This window comes from Aphis gossypii, chromosome 2 (assembly GCF_020184175.1).
Source record: "Aphis gossypii isolate Hap1 chromosome 2, ASM2018417v2, whole genome shotgun sequence".
In the NCBI taxonomy this organism is placed as follows: Eukaryota; Metazoa; Arthropoda; class Insecta; order Hemiptera; family Aphididae; genus Aphis; species Aphis gossypii.
Window position 1 is genome coordinate 12,578,615 of NC_065531.1, and position 16,637 is coordinate 12,595,251.

General features: G+C 27.8%; 2 protein-coding genes across 11 annotated transcripts in view; one reads left to right on the forward strand and one right to left on the reverse strand.

Annotated features, from left to right (window-relative positions):
• The window catches only part of LOC114129027 (potassium channel subfamily T member 2), a 151,765-nt gene extending 139,038 nt beyond the window's left edge, over nt 1–12,727 (forward strand). For 6 of the 10 annotated variants that reach the window (XM_050199631.1, XM_027993646.2, XM_050199630.1 and 3 more), the window contains 9 exons: nt 1,779–1,913; nt 2,167–2,278; nt 3,545–3,730; nt 3,997–4,128; nt 4,277–4,312; nt 4,428–4,502; nt 7,221–7,426; nt 7,625–8,078; nt 9,418–12,727. In XM_050199631.1, coding sequence (XP_050055588.1) covers nt 1,779–1,913; nt 2,167–2,278; nt 3,545–3,730; nt 3,997–4,128; nt 4,277–4,312; nt 4,428–4,502; nt 7,221–7,426; nt 7,625–8,078; nt 9,418–9,630 — 1,549 coding nt within the window. In that variant the 3' untranslated portion in view covers nt 9,631–12,727. The remainder of the gene's footprint in view (nt 1–1,778; nt 1,914–2,166; nt 2,279–3,544; nt 3,731–3,996; nt 4,129–4,276; nt 4,313–4,427; nt 4,503–7,220; nt 7,427–7,624; nt 8,079–9,417) is intronic. The other 4 variants (XM_050199633.1, XM_050199636.1, XM_050199637.1 and 1 more) reach the window with 4 other exon arrangements.
• Nucleotides 12,728–14,827, reverse strand: LOC114129028 (Golgi-associated plant pathogenesis-related protein 1-like). Its single transcript, XM_027993648.2, has 4 exons — nt 14,642–14,827; nt 14,438–14,539; nt 13,459–13,675; nt 12,728–12,973 (listed from the first exon to the last, which is right to left on the reverse strand). The coding sequence occupies exons 1-4, from the start codon at nt 14,660–14,662 to the stop codon at nt 12,813–12,815; spliced, it is 501 nt and encodes a 166-aa protein (XP_027849449.1). The 5' UTR covers nt 14,663–14,827; the 3' UTR covers nt 12,728–12,812.
• Between the last annotated feature and the right edge of the window lie 1,810 nt (nt 14,828–16,637).

The window sequence follows — 16,637 nt, forward strand, 5'->3', positions numbered from 1 at the left end:
ATTTATGAGTATTTGAAATGTTCAGCAGGCATAGTATTAGTTGGACCCATTATTGATTAGAATAATACGTGGGTGGTATAAATTTAACACACTCTCCAAAGAAAAAAAAATAATTTATATAAATTTTGTTAGAAAAGTACATAATATGTATACCAAATATATTATGCCTCTCCGACATTGTTGTGACACAAATTAAAACTATTTTTATTTTTTTTTCTCATTTAAATGTCCAGTGATCCTCGTGGCTACAAACGGTATATAAAAAAAAAGAGTCGAGTGCAGCGCATTTGGCATTCCTGATGTACAGTGTATTAATGTATACGACCTTTTAACCACAAAACTATAATATGAACTATATATTTTTTATTATGTATTTTTATTTATTCTATATCTTTGATCACCGTAAATCGTGTCATCAATCAGATTAACTAGTAATATATACACTTTGAGAAGATAAATATAATATTTGTAATATTTAGGTAATAAATATATAAATGTATAAGAAACGAACATAGCTCATATCATATATTATACAGCATAGATACATTATTTAGCTCCAAAAAAAAAAAAATGATTTTAACAGGACTTATTATTATAATATATATTATGTTTGCCGAGTCTGTTACTGGCAGGATATTCAATACGTGAATAATCTGACAGGTTGATGAATTATTGATAAACAAACTTGCTAGTACCTATTTGTTGTAATACAGTAGGTGCCCGAATATATTATAAAAGTTTTTAAAAAAATATAACATAAAAATCTTAAAACGTATTTGGGTGAGTTTAAAATAAATATAATTCGATAAAAATAAATTGTTAAGCAGCTTTGTTCAAATATAATGGATATAACATTGTCAAATATTAATACATTACTAGTAATACATACATTCGAAGTATTATTATTTATTACATTTGAAAGTAAATAAGAAAATTAAGATAACAATAAGGAGAAAAAAATTAAATCAAATACATCTTTATCGCAAAATATAAACACAAACTATTAGATCAATGTTTGTATGATTTACTTGATCAAGCATAATATATATTTATTTTTCTTTAATTTCAATTTGAAAATTGCTAAAATCGGATTTTGATGATCCTGAAGCAATAGTAAAAAACCTTATCTGAATCAGACGTGAATATTTAGTTATTAGCAAGATTAACAAAATACCTTAAAAATAATTAGCTTTTAATTTCGCGTTAGATAAATTTATTAAGTGTATTTCCGTAATATGTTATAATGATTTCTTGTATTAATCAAAAACACATATCATTTTAACATCATTTAGATTTTCGGTTATCTTAATATCATGATTAAGATAATATCATTGTACATTATCTTAAGTAATAACTTATTTGTGAAAAAAATAACAAAATAACAAAAAAAAAAAAATTACAAAGCAGGTACCTACTCTCTTAATTTGATTAAAAATGAAGTACAACACAGCTTTTTATTACTGTTTAATTTAGTGAAGCAACGAGCGTTATCTTATGTATATTTCAATAAAAAAAATAATAAAATTAATTTAAAAAGTGTTGAAAAAATATATAGTATGATTGATGCATTCTTGAACGTATTATATAGGTACGTTTTAACAATTATTACCATAACATATGAGACATTTTCCAACAATACAGAATAAATGTTTCAGATTGATGAATACATGGAATAGTCTATAATTAAATTATATTTACTTGTACTGTTTACATAAAATATATCGTGTTATTCTGCAGCATATTTATACGAATTATAGTTACAATAATATGATTTTCAGTTTGGATGATCTCTTGAGAGCAGGAATATTATTAGCAGAAAACGTAGTAGTAGTAAATAAAGAACTATCAAATTCAGCTGAAGAGGAAACATTAGCAGACTGTAATACCATTGTAGCAGTCCAAACAATGTTTAAGTAAGTATTTTCCTTTTGAAAAACATTAATATTTCAAAGTAATTTCTTAGGTATACTATAGAAACTTGTTTCAGTTATATCAAATTGTTTTTGATAGTTCAATAATATATACATTAAACATATCCAATTTAGAAATTGACTATAAAAACTTTGTTTTTATTGAATGCATAAAGTTGCTGTTTGTATGTTGCATAATATATACCTAAATATATTTAACGTACGTGTAATTGTATGATTTGTGAAAAAAATACAGGTTCTTTCCCAACATTCGTAGTATAACTGAATTGTCTCAGTCGTCCAATATGAGATTCATGCAATTCAGAGCACAAGACACCTATGCGCTGCACTTATCGAAAATGGAAAAAGTAAGTACAATGTTCTAGAAATCAGTGCCCTCATTTCTCAGGGTTTAGATTGAATTACAACAAATACCAAAACAAATAACTTTATCACGAGATGGTGTATTTTTATATATTATATGTAAATAATAAATAATTCATGGAATACAATTAATATGTTTAGCAAACTTTCAAATCCTAAAAAATCAGTTCACTGCAGCTCACGTGCAACATATATGTTTCGCAACATGATCTATGTGTCTGATACATTATGATATCCAAATAGTTGGGTTGTTTATTCCATATTTTATAACCATTAGTTATGATTATTTACATTTTTAATCATTATTAATTGAACATTCACAGTGTTCATATAACAATAAAATTAACATAATACTATGTCAACTATGTAAGCAATACTACTTAACTTGAATTAATACGAATATATGACTAATCATAGTACAATATTATTTTAATAATACTTATTATGTAACTACATGAACTAAGCTCGTAAACATTTTTGGTTGTATAAATATTTTAAACTCATAAACTCCTAAAAAGGGTAAGCATTTTTTATTTTAAGTTTATGATAATTATAATACAGTAGACACATGGTTACCCACTAGGAAGCAAGATGGGACACTTGCTCCCCTCCTTTAGAAAAATAATATAAACTTATAATTTATTAAATATTAGATTAGCAACAACATTACACCTTTATTTAACTTTTGAGATATTTTTAATTTTCCCTGCTCCCTTCAAACTTTACCCTATGGGCGTCTATGAATAGTTTTATAATAATTAATATGCTTAACATTCAATTTTTTCGAATCACTCTATAACCAGCAATTGTCAAATCATTAATTTGAACGCAATTGTAAGAAATTGAGTTTTAAAATTATATCCCAAACAGAATTCTGTCAATTATAGTCAGTAAACTACGTTTTCTTTTATTGAAAATTGATTGCATAAGTAATCAATTAATAAACATTTTAAAATTATATTTTATCTAATAATGATCTAGTCTTAAAAATTCAAATACAAATACCCAGAACTTAAAATGCTTAAATTTATAAATACCTACACATAAATAATCCCTCATAATTGGCAGTTTTAGTTTCACAATTAAAAACTATACCAGCATTATAAATATAAAATATAACTGAATAATATATAATATTATTTTAAATATAACAACCTGTAAGTTATGCATACAATTGATTTTAATTCCAGTTTGTTGTAATAACAGTGTAACGATATTTTTTTATTTATGTTTTTTTTTTTTTTAAATAGCATGAAAAGGAAAGAGGCTCACATATATCGTATATGTTTCGACTACCATTTGCGGCTGGTTCAGTATTCAGTGCTAGCATGTTAGATACATTGTTATATCAAGCATTTGTAAAAGACTATGTTATCACTTTTGTAAGACTACTGTTGGGTGTAGATCAAGCTCCAGGTTCTGGTTTCCTAACTTCAGTAAGTACCCATTACCAAAGTAATATTCTTAATTTAATGTTTTTAGTATTCTCAAGTAAAAATAATAATTTATTTAAAATATAAACAATTATAATCATAATAATCTATAAATAATACTTCTGTATTAAATACAAAACCTGATCTCATAGATCATAAATTTTGGTATCAACTGGATGTTATATTCGTCAATTCTGTTTAGAGTTATTTATATGTTAGACAAATTATTTTTACGGTAATTTAGCATAATATCAATGATTTTAATATAGATGAAAATTACAAAAGATGATATGTGGATACGAACTTACGGTCGTCTTTACCAAAAACTTTGTTCTACTACTTGCGAGATACCTTTAGGCATTTACAGAACTCAAGATTTATCGAACATAGAATCACCACCGGTATGTACAATTTACTCAATTAATACTATAGTAGATTTTTCAATAATTTGTTTGGTCTTTAAACTAATTTCTTCACTGAATGCCAACCAATGTACACGTTGAGACTATCAACTTTCTAATTACCAGTTTATTCTTCTGTAACTTACAGGATGCATGTGGTACAGACTGCGATAAAATATCTGAGGTATGCATCTATTACTAACATCTATCAATTCATTACGTATATTTATTTCACTAATGCTTTATATTCTCACTTAGTCCTGTAATCATATCGCTTGCTTATTATTTCCTAAAAATAGGGTTCGGATCATGAAGCTTACATGCCCATTCCGACTAACTGTCTGCCTAATTGCCACAGGAATCAAAATTCTGTAGTGAGTACTTCAATAAATAGTAATAAATTAGCAGTGTCTAAAAATCGTAACAAGTAATTCATTATTAACATAACCTAAGTACCTAACACCCAATATAATAATTCGTTACAATAAAACTACAATAATAATATACTATGTATTGGAAATCTAATTTTCTTAATCATAGGTTTACTAAAAAGTTTGGCTTAATTAAAAATATAACTTGACATTTTAATTATATACGCCTTTAACAAATGCAAGTTTTAACTTAAAAAAGCACTTGAAATTTCAATTGAAGAGGTACGTAAAAATGAACAATCGGTAAAAAGCTCAAACAACTTAAACTTAATAGTCACCACATGAATTTAAATATTATTTACCACCATAAACTCAAATTCAAAGAAAACAATACATTGTTAATATTAAGATAATATATGAGAAAAATAACACTGAGGTGTAACTTATATAATATGCATGTTCAGTCATAGTTAAAAAGCATACAAAAATAAAAATAAAGATGTTTATTTGTATTCCATAGACCAACAAAAGTAAAAGGATATGTTTGACCTGTTTAACACAAAACCATAAACATCCAAATGCTAATTTTTAAGTATAAAACATACAAATACCTATATATATTTCATATTACAATTTTATATTTTTAATATAACAATATTGTAATATTATATAGTATTGTAACTTCACATAATGTTAATAATTATTACGTTTTGTTAATTTTGGAAGTCACTAATTTGAATGTCGAACAACAAAAAGTAATGCATGTCATAAACTTCTTTTTATGCATCTTATTGAGGAATGCTTAAGCCATATTATGCATTAAAACAAACATATTAATCATAATAACAAATTAACTACAATCGCACATTATATGATATTTTTTTACAATTTCTATACTTCAAATCTTATATCGAATGTGCTTTATGTATACAATTGTGCTGAAATGTTATACAGTTTAGTCTGATATTAAGTAGATTATATTACAACATTTTTCATAAACTATAGTAGAAACTAGATAGAGAATTAATTGTATAAATATAAGTATTTAACTGTAATAGTATACTATCAATTTTGAAATACTACTATTTTGTATTTATTCTTAAATGTTGTGTTTATATTGGTTAACATACTACTTATTGATTGTTGACAATTAGTTGAAAACATGAAAATAATAATTAGTAGTCACTAGTCAATATCAACTGAATGTGACAAATTCTACAGTACAATTTAAAACCTGCCTTTTTTTACTAATAATAAATTATAAAACTCTGTTATTCTTAAAAACGAATTTAAATTGTGTGAAAAAGTGGAAAAAGCTCACAAAACCTTTAGTAGATAAAAGTTACATGCGTCACACATAATTTCTGCCATCAATTATAATTAAAATTAACTCAGAGGTCATTCTTATTATTTTCCTTTACCTTTAACTCAAAGGTATGCCAATTAATTTTTAATTCAATTTTATTATTATAATTTATTTAATAATATTATTGTCATGCTGATAAATGATTATTTTATTTTAAAAAAGTATTCAAGGTTAGAATTAAGGTTAAATGAAGATTTTTCTAAGAAATAAAAGGAAAAGATATTAATTATTTTATTTTTTCTATAAATTATCGCCAACCATCAATATTGTCATATAAGATAAATTTAACTATATTATAATAACCACTGGTTGTTAACATAGATGCAATTTTTAAATGTTTTTCAATGACTATCAATAAGTTATGTATTAAAACAATATAAATATTTTCTTGATTTTTTTATCATGACTTGGACAAGTTTAAAATATATTTAAAATATATGTTAATTTCTTGAAAAAAAAACAATATCCAAATCGATAAAGTCGTTAAGGTATACATTGTAAAAAAAACACATATTGATATTTCATATTATAAAATGGAACAAAAAAATAAAATAAAATATGTGTTAAAAATCCAAATAAAAGCCCTTCATTAAATTTTTAATCCCTTAAAGTTTTTGTACTAAAAAGTTAGACAAGTTAGACACGTGTCTCATTTCATTAATCGTGGTAAATGACAGCGTAATACACTTTTTTTTTTAAATTATAAATCAATAATAAATAATCACATTTGAAATAGGATTCTGAATAAATCTCAGTTTACCAAAGTAGTTAAATGATGTTTTCCGAATTTAAAATATAGCAATGAAAGATATATTATATGTATTTTCTACATATCATAATGAATATAAAAAAAAATAAACTAAATATCACGTGAAAATATTTTCAATCTTTATACCATTAGTTTTTATTGCAATAACTAGTAAACAAATAATAAATAAAAAACTATTAAAATAGTATTAATTTGATTAGTATATAAGTATATTACATATCGAATTTTAGCATACACTTTTTGTATTCATCGACAAATAATAAAAATATGTGATTGAAGTGTATATTAACCAAATCATCATCAGCATTAAATTCACCATAAACTAATGAAGAAATAAAAATCATTGGGCTATATAAAAATATAACTACGATGTCTCAAAGGTATTTAGCGAAATATAATACAAGTTCCAGAGAAATAATCGAGTATTTCATTTCACCCGACGAATATTGGCGTTATTGTACTAAAATATAGATAGATTGCAATCACGCACAGTTATAATTTACTCAATGTCACAATGCAATTAACACAACTATACACCATTATTATATTTTAGTAATAAAATACTTTGATTGAACTATTTACACAGTTTTCAATTAACATGCACGATGATGCCCGCGATAACCATGACAATTTGATCGAGCGAGCGGAAATAGTCAACTTGGTCAGATCCCGAATGGACAGTTTGAATTTACCCGCCGTCGATCACGAAGAAGTCAGCGAGAAACGGAGCAGTCTATCATACGTCATCATCAACCCTAGTTGTGACCTCAAACTCGAAGAGGGTGATATTGTGTAAGACACGTTTTAAATTCAAATTGTAAATGGCTCTATTCATCTCGTGTTCGTAATTATTAAACATGAATTATTCGTTTTTTTTTTTTAAAATTCTTTTACGAATGTTAATATTAATTTACTCTGACGCAAAGTATTATTTGTATGTAAAACGATAAAATGAAATCATTCCATTTTGATCGCCCTCTAATTTTCCAGATATATTCTACGACCAAGCCCATTTTCGGCTCAAAAAACGTTCGAACGGCACAACAGTCGTCGAAAATCTAACATAAGTTTCAACTCGACAATCGGACAACTGGGCTTCGGTTCGAGGAGAGGGTCGAGCATGGCGTTCCCTCCGTTCATGACCAGGCCGCCACCGTTAGTCACCACTAAAGCAAATAGCTTGTCATTACCGGACAGTCCGACTGTGGGCAGCGCACTCCGAGCTCGGTCCAACTCTCTACGTGTTGTCGACGACATACTGTTGAGACGGTCCAATTCGCTTAGACAGGGACTTTCCATGTGTAACCGGAAGAGCAGCCTCGAAGAGTTAGGAGTATCGCATTTTCCTATCGGGTCAATTGCTCACGAACGTAGACCCAGCATGCAAGTAAGCCTAAGTGCTCGATCAATGAGAAATATCGTCACTGCGCGAAGGCGGTCTGAGGTAACTTTGTAGTTATTTCAGCTAGCCTCGATAATGGTTACTGTATAATATGCACAACGGCTTGACATTAGAACTATATAGAGATTGCACATGTAACTCGGTTATGGGTAGATCGCAGCAGTTAAATTTTGGATTTTTTTTTTTTTTTTTTTGGATTTTTTAACGTTGTCGTGTACCTGTACCTAATTATTGTAATCGCGGTTTAATTTAATCGTTTATCTGCGTTTCAAACCGCGTGCGACTTTGATGCCGTCCGCTGTTTTAAATTTAAATTCTATCTTTGACACGTTTGTGTATTCACGCCAAAACCTCTCTTCCCACACAACTACTTTGAAATGTCCATCATTTGGTTTCCACAGTGGTTTTCATCAAATGCGTGTAAGGTCATTATGTGGAGGCACATAATCGATCCGGGTCTGGGGACCTTTTGATTTCATCGCCACCGACGCATGCGTATATTGTAATCTATAGCCTACATAGTTAATATATTGTCATTCAGTATATTTTGTATAAATTATAATATTATGGTATTAATAACACACTCAACGATAGTAATAAGTAGACAACTACTATATCATCATGTTTGATTCGAGGCGCACTATTTATATAGTTATAATAGCGAATGAGTATTGTTTCATTTAACGTACTACATTCGTTTTCAATCAATTTTATACAATCTGTATTATCTATTTATACTTGTAAATAATTAATAGATAATGACATTGCATGATATTCCCTACATCATGTTCTCTCAGAAAAATCCGATTTTGTCTATTTTTGTTAAGATAATTAATTAAATGTAACTGTTGACCTTTGTAATGAAAAAAAAAAAAATACAATAAAACTTGAAAAATGTTTAGTATACTAAACTCGAAATCTCTCAACGAACGCAATTATTATTGTTCATTGCTTTCAAACATAAATACGACCTCAGGCAAAAAAAAAACTTAGTTTAGTTATGTACTTCTGACTTGTATACTATAACAGTTACACAAAAGAAAAATTGACTAAGAAAACGAGTGTCTTGCGTCAAAAAAAAAAAAAAAAACACCATGTAATACGAAATAATAACTAGGTACTTTAATGAGTAGGTAGCTTTCATCTCCGCTACCTCCACCGTCACCGCCACTTATAATCATTCCGTAATATATCATGCACAGCACACGTTCAAGCCACAACCCTTCACTCCGTAATCAACCACCGCCACTACCACCACTATCCCTACCGACAAAACCATCACCACCCCCACACCCGTCGACCGGTCGACCCACACGATCCGGCCGCGACGAATCTCTCCGGCACGACGACGCTCATGCCGACCACCGTTGTCTGTTCGCAGCTGCACCCGAGCGAGATGAGTGGCAGCGCCATAAAGATCGCGCTGAACGGCAGCATCGGGCTGGAGGTGACTCCGCCCGAAGAGGTGTCCTCGCCCGGCATGTCCAGCAACACGAGCATGGTGACGGTCCCGTCACTGCACCATCCGCCGTTGGCGTCGCCGGTCATGTCGCCGCACTCGTCGCACGAACACTTGCAGGGCACGATTGTATGATACAACTTGATGTGGGGCAAACGGAAGAGCAACAACGCTCGCAACAAGTGGCTGTGAACGCACGTCACTCACGTTCTTCTCGATTGCTTCCACATCTGTCCACCGATATTATATATTATATTTATTTTTATTTTTTTTTATTTATATACCTAAATAATTGTTTATATAATATAATAATATAAAACATGTCATCACACGCGCGCGCTACAACGACGAACGACAAATTAATATTATCGTTTGCTATATTTTATGATACACTCTCACACACACACACACAAACACACACAACACACACACACACTTTATTGCATCAGAATTGAAAATGCAGCTAAACCGAACCGACTCCACACGACTTTTTCCGCGATAATTAATTTTAATTTCGGGGCATTGAGAGATCGAATTTAATATTTTCGTCAACTTTGAAATCAAAATACCGTACAAAATACGTAAATAAAGACAATAAAAATATCATGTGAATATATCAACACGATTTTTCGACTTTTCATCAAGAAAAATGTTACGAAATGTGTTATGTATTCCTAATATTCAACAATCCGTGCCGAGTAAAACCCTGGCTTAATACTTCGCGGGTAGGTAACTCTACAATCTACATCTGCACACACAGACACTTACGTCTTGCACTCGAAATGCGTAAACAGTTGCATATTGCAATATTTTACTATTATGTGTATATATATACATTGTATTTGTATTTATATATATATATATATATGTAAGGAAAATGAAAAATCAACATATCTGTAACAAAATATTATCACATCCTTACGTTCAACGTCATCTTTGCATTCACCGTTATTACATAAATATATATATATATTTATTTGTACGTGAAGTTTGCGAACGTGGTCGATATTTTTCTTTTCTACTAAGTACGGCATCGGCACGAGAGAAATCAAAATGATTATGTGCCAAAATAAATGTGCACATAAATACTATAATATATATATTATGATATGATGTGTGTGTATAATAATGATACTATATATGTTTGTGAAATCCAAAAGAATAATAAATTTAATTCGATTAGGTAGGGAACTTATGGAACTTATAGGGTAAAGAGTAAACTGGTAGATAGGTACATACGACGCGTCGGTTGGCGGCGAAACGGTTTTTCTTTCATTTGTGAGATGACTTTTATTACCAACGAACAGGGTTTCATACGATTTTGATATCGAGCGAAATTGTCCGTGACCACACAGGAGTAACTGCACCGTGCGATGTGTACATATTTCTTTTAATAAATGGTTCTACGATTCGCTTTTACTTCTTTTTTTTTAAGCCCATCACGTTATTCTAAAAAAAACCAAACCTTTCCCAGCCACTTGTTCCAGCATTACTATATAAACATAATATATACCTACCATAAAAACACATATCAATCAAATATTTCGATATTTGATAAATTTCAAACAATTATAGTTGTCGACGACATGATTTATCTATAATGTACGATTATTTTCATTTCGTTTTCTTTTTTTTATATTTTATTATTCACTGAACAACAACCATATCATTATTGATGTCATACACTGTGTTTATTTTGCATTATAATATTATCTGTGTTGGTAAATATCTCTTATTGTAACTACACTTAATTTTAACTCAAGTTGCATTACAACGATGTACACGACTCAAAAAAAAACATAATATCTTATTGATTCTGATTTCCCAATTTCTATTACAATTAACAAAACTGATCGACATTTATTTACTTATATATTTGTAATTTATACATTATTTATTTGTTGTTTTGCTGAGTCGAGTATAAATAATTTAAATATAAAATTGTTACAATAAAAAAAAAAACATTTCTAGAAAACATATCTACTAAAAACGAGGTAAATATTTTTTCCCGCAGACTTTTTTCTGTTCCTGCTTTGAATACAACAATAAACATACGGGTGTCGGGAATACTCCGAAATAAGATTAAAATACAATGTTTTATAACTATTATTATTCGTGTATTTCAAAATCCGTACACACTATGCATACAGTTGATGAATTAAATTGCTACCTATCTGTGTTATGAGTTCATAGTGTTCGTACAATTTTTTCTTTTGTATAAATTCAATGGTGAAATTAGAATTTTAAACATTGTCTTAGATGATGAAACGATAATAATATTAACTATTGTAAATTTATTTTACATTAATGATTAATACGTATTATTTAAAACAATATAAACTCAAACTTTTAAACAAACAAAAGGTTTAATTGTTAACGTAGAATGTATACTAAAGACAGATGCATATTAAAATAATATAGGTGGGTACGCGGTGTTCGTTATAATAACCTAAAAATAAAAAATAATTAAAACTTGTTGTCGCTCTATATTATGTTACTTGTTATGTTATAAGTTATTATTATATACATATTTTCTTACTTGCACGCTTTATTGTATTATTATAGTTATGTTTGTAGATCGTGACTAAATTTTATGTTCTTGTTGACGCCCATAAAAATGTATACCTAATGTTGTAAATCGCACGTTTTTGTGTCATTGATGAACACGCGAACCTGGGACCATTTGATTTATCAATACACGATTGATTTGAATGTTACAGTATGATAGTTTAAGATGAAAGAAAACGTTAAAAATACCAATAAGTATATCTTGATATCGTTCGGTTAACTCAAAGTAAAAAATTAACTAAAAATGTAGACATTTTATATAGGACATCGCCGTGGTGATAAAATTTGTCTAGACTTTAGTTCCTATATATTTATGATTCTATTTATATAAAAATGTATGCAAATCATACAAAGTAGATTTGATCGATAAATGTATGTACATGTATATTTATATTATAAACCGTAGACTATTTGACGTATTATTAAATGTATTAATGTGATAGCATTATTTTCTTATACTACGAGTACAATATCACACGCTGACATTTTGGTACATGCGATATTGTTCAACTGTGGGAACAATGATAAATAATAGAGACTAAATATCTTACTCTCGAACCCTTGTATCTTTTGTATTGATATAACTAAAAGCCTTATTAGCATAAAGTTATCTTTATTGAATAATTATTATATGAAATAAAAATTTAAAAATGAATTCAAACAATATTGTTGTACGTGTTTTTAATCCTTAAGCCAAATATCGATTTGAATATAATATTTTTCAAATATTAATTTAGCCGTTACTCTGATTATGAAACATCAGATGCCAATACTTGCTCTTTAAATTGCGATCTAATATTTCCGTGCGGGTCATAATTACAGACCACGTATATTTTACCGGATTTAGGACTTTTAGACGCACCGACACCAAGCTCTTCGCTGTCTTTCCAAATAAGTTGAGTAAAGTGAACTGAAAAAAGAACGAAATTAATTCCACTCATTAATTATTAATAATTGAAAGTAAGTAATAAAATTTTATTTTGTATCGTTAGAAAATATTTAAATTTATGAAACAATTTGTTGTTACCTAATAATGTTTATTTGTATGTGTGTATACGATAAATTTACTGAACTTCTTAACATTTAACATGTAGAAAATAAATAAATGAAAACCTTTGATCTTATACTAATAATGTCTATGATGAAAATATACTTTGCAATAATAAGTATACAAATAAGAAACTATATAATTATGGTCAATTAATTGTAGATATGATTACAACAAAAATAATTCTAATTATATTCAAAATTATTACAATTAAAAATAAACTCTAAATATTGAATAATCAAAAAATTTTAAACATTAACTAACTGAATTTCTAAATGATTCAAAATAATGTTTTATTAAAATACAATAAAAATAGGCAATAGTTAAAAAAATTATTTTAAAATTACATGCTTTTGTGGAAGCAGCCATGTCATCGTTCGACCCTTGAAAATTAAAAAATTTTATCTCACTATACCAGCTATCTACTGCTTTAACACCTAATTCGATCACTTGTTCTGTTGACTTAATAGTATAAATATTTTCACCGTAAGCATTATTTGGGCGATGAGACGCTTTGTCAGTTTTGGCTAGCTCATCAGCCCAATTTTGACTAAATTTATTCAACTGAAAAAAAAATTTAAAAATAAATATACATCTTTTTTTATTAATATAAAAAATGTATAATCTATATCATATTATAAGCATAATAGGTATACAATAATATGATGTGAAGAATATTTATATAAGTCATATGAAGAGAGAGGTATCATTTAGTAGCTTAAATTTTAATATAGAATCGTATTATCTATATCAGTAAAGCTGTTCTGTGACAAAGTGTTTTAAAACATTTATTGTACATAGACACATAATACTATGTATTAAAATTAATAGTATTAGACATACATAATTAAATAAAAATTACGCTATGTAGTGAAAACTGAATTATTATTTTCACTTCATTAAATTTAAAGTTTTTTTCTATTTATGATAAAATGTGGTCATTATATGTTATGAATATGTATTGTCAAATTATATTAGATTAGAAATCATTTAGTAACTTCTCAACAAATCAATGGTGATACGCTGATTACTTTAAAAATATACGTAAATGTTTAATTTTATTCAAAAATTCTTTAATATTAAATTTAAAACATCTTTAAAAAAAATAGTCATATACTTATGTATCCTTGATGATCCCCCCTCTAAAAAAAATAACCAAAAATTATAAAAATGCATTTATTATTTACTGTAATGTCACGTTTTTTGATATATATTTTAAATTAAATCCCATTAAAATTTTTAAAAATAAAAAAATTATTTTAGATTTTATATATGTAAATAATTAATGGTTCAGTTACTAAAATTTAATAATTTATAATTACAAACCTTTGAATTAATTTTTAAAGGAGGCACATTGTGTTTATTTCTGTAGAAGTTATGTCTATCCAAGGCTTCTTCTATAACATTTTTTGTCTCGCTGTCATCATTCTGTGTGTATAATTTTAAAAAGCATAAAATTTTAGTTAAATATTTTAAGTTATAATTTATAATATTTTTGAAAAGATTCAAAATATAGTAACTTATATTTACCGCCATATTAAAGTATATCATAAACGTTGATGAACTTATTTTATAATCGTCTAGTCAATAATAAGATTAGTAAACTAGTATAAAATATTAAAATATTCAAGCCAACAAAAAACGTTGCTGATTGCAAACTCTTAGAAAAACTTTTTTAATATTATTTGATTATAGGTAATATCAAATGAACTAAACAATATTAACTTGTGTGCTTTTATTTTATTCTGTCTTATTTTATCTAACTACTTAGTAATAGGTCTATGCACACAACAAATACTCATTTATCATACTTTATGCGATTTGCACTATAAACTTTTATTATTATAGTCAAAAATAATATTTGTTCATTGCCACAATTTAAATTTATGGAGTTTCTATAGTATTTAAAAAAGGAAATAGTATATTAAGATATATAAAATTAGATAACCTTTCAATATTTGAACCACATCATGACTCATCTTTTACAACTTTACCATTGCATATTATGTTTTATTGTTTAAGTATAAATAAATTATATTCTTGCTAAAATAAATAGTTACACCGGATAAAGTCAATAAAATGAGAAGTATTCTTTAATAAATAATTAAATGTTATGTCTGTGTATAACTTATAGTATACTATATTTTTTAGGACAAAAAAGTATATTTGAAATTAGACTTATAATTTATACTACACACTCGTAATAAAATACACACCTATTTCACCAAAATGTCGACTTACCTACTATAAATTGGTGAACTAAACGTTATTTAGAGTTAATATATTAGTTTATATCTATCCATTCTTAATACTAAATAATAATTACAAAATATCTCTATTAAGTCATAATACCTATTGTTATTAACTAAAGTTATTTATCCTATTGAATTATAAGAAGAACTTTTGATTTAAATATTATTTTTACTAAGACATTCAATAACATCAACTATCAACGACTTTGTAATATATATATATTCAAATATTTAATCAGTTTAATTGAGTATTAGTAATAATATATTGAACTATACGTTTCTGATCAGCTTGCATAACGTTAACGTGAACTGTTCATTTATTTTAATAAACAATGTAAATTTTATTATAACTCTTCACCTTTTTTTTCGAAGCATAGTAACTTAATAAATCAAAAATATTAATTACGTTTCCCAGAGTTGCATCTTTCGAACTTGATGACTAAAGTTCACCGTATGAATGAGCCTAAAATGACTAATAAAATATATTAGATAACAATAATGACCTAAATTACCATAATTAATTATATGGACTTTTCAAAAATAATTTTTAATTGATTTTTATACTGTTATGGTTATGTTAGTCGATATTTATTATCAATATTATTGTTTTTTTTTTTTTACAAGTTAAACAAAAACAAATTAAAATAATTCTGAATATACATAATATTTTGTACGTATTTAAACAAAATATTTGACGGTTAATGTCCACCTGCGATAGACGGCCAGCGACCTGTATGATGTCATACACTTAGACGACGGCAGTCGTAATGATAAAGACTTGTATCAAGAGTGCAAACGCAATTGCTGGAACGGTGGTAATAGGTAACTAATACATTTTATTATGCCGATAAGATTACAGGACGAAATATCGTTAAATCAACGCACTAGCTAATCTCATACGAAATTTTCGACCTAGTGTCCCGCCGGTAAGTTTGAGTGGCTGACTCACACTGATACAACATGTCACTGCGCTCGGAAAGGGTTCGGCCACTCACAAGACGGACTTACAATCAAACACAGCATCTCCAAGTCTATAGTACTAGCATTTTTTCAGACATCACTTACTCGAATCTTCGTCGCCGCTTCCGTTATGGGTATTTAAAAGGCCATGTTGAGGTCCAAGCGCGCTGTGTCTAGCTATCCAATCCGCTTATCGATCATGCCGACGATCAAAGCTAACGAGTGTCGACGGTAGAACAGTCTCGAATGTCATACTGTACCAAAACTTACATTGGCCAAAGAGTACGCCTAAAAATGTGTAGGTAGTTAATAAT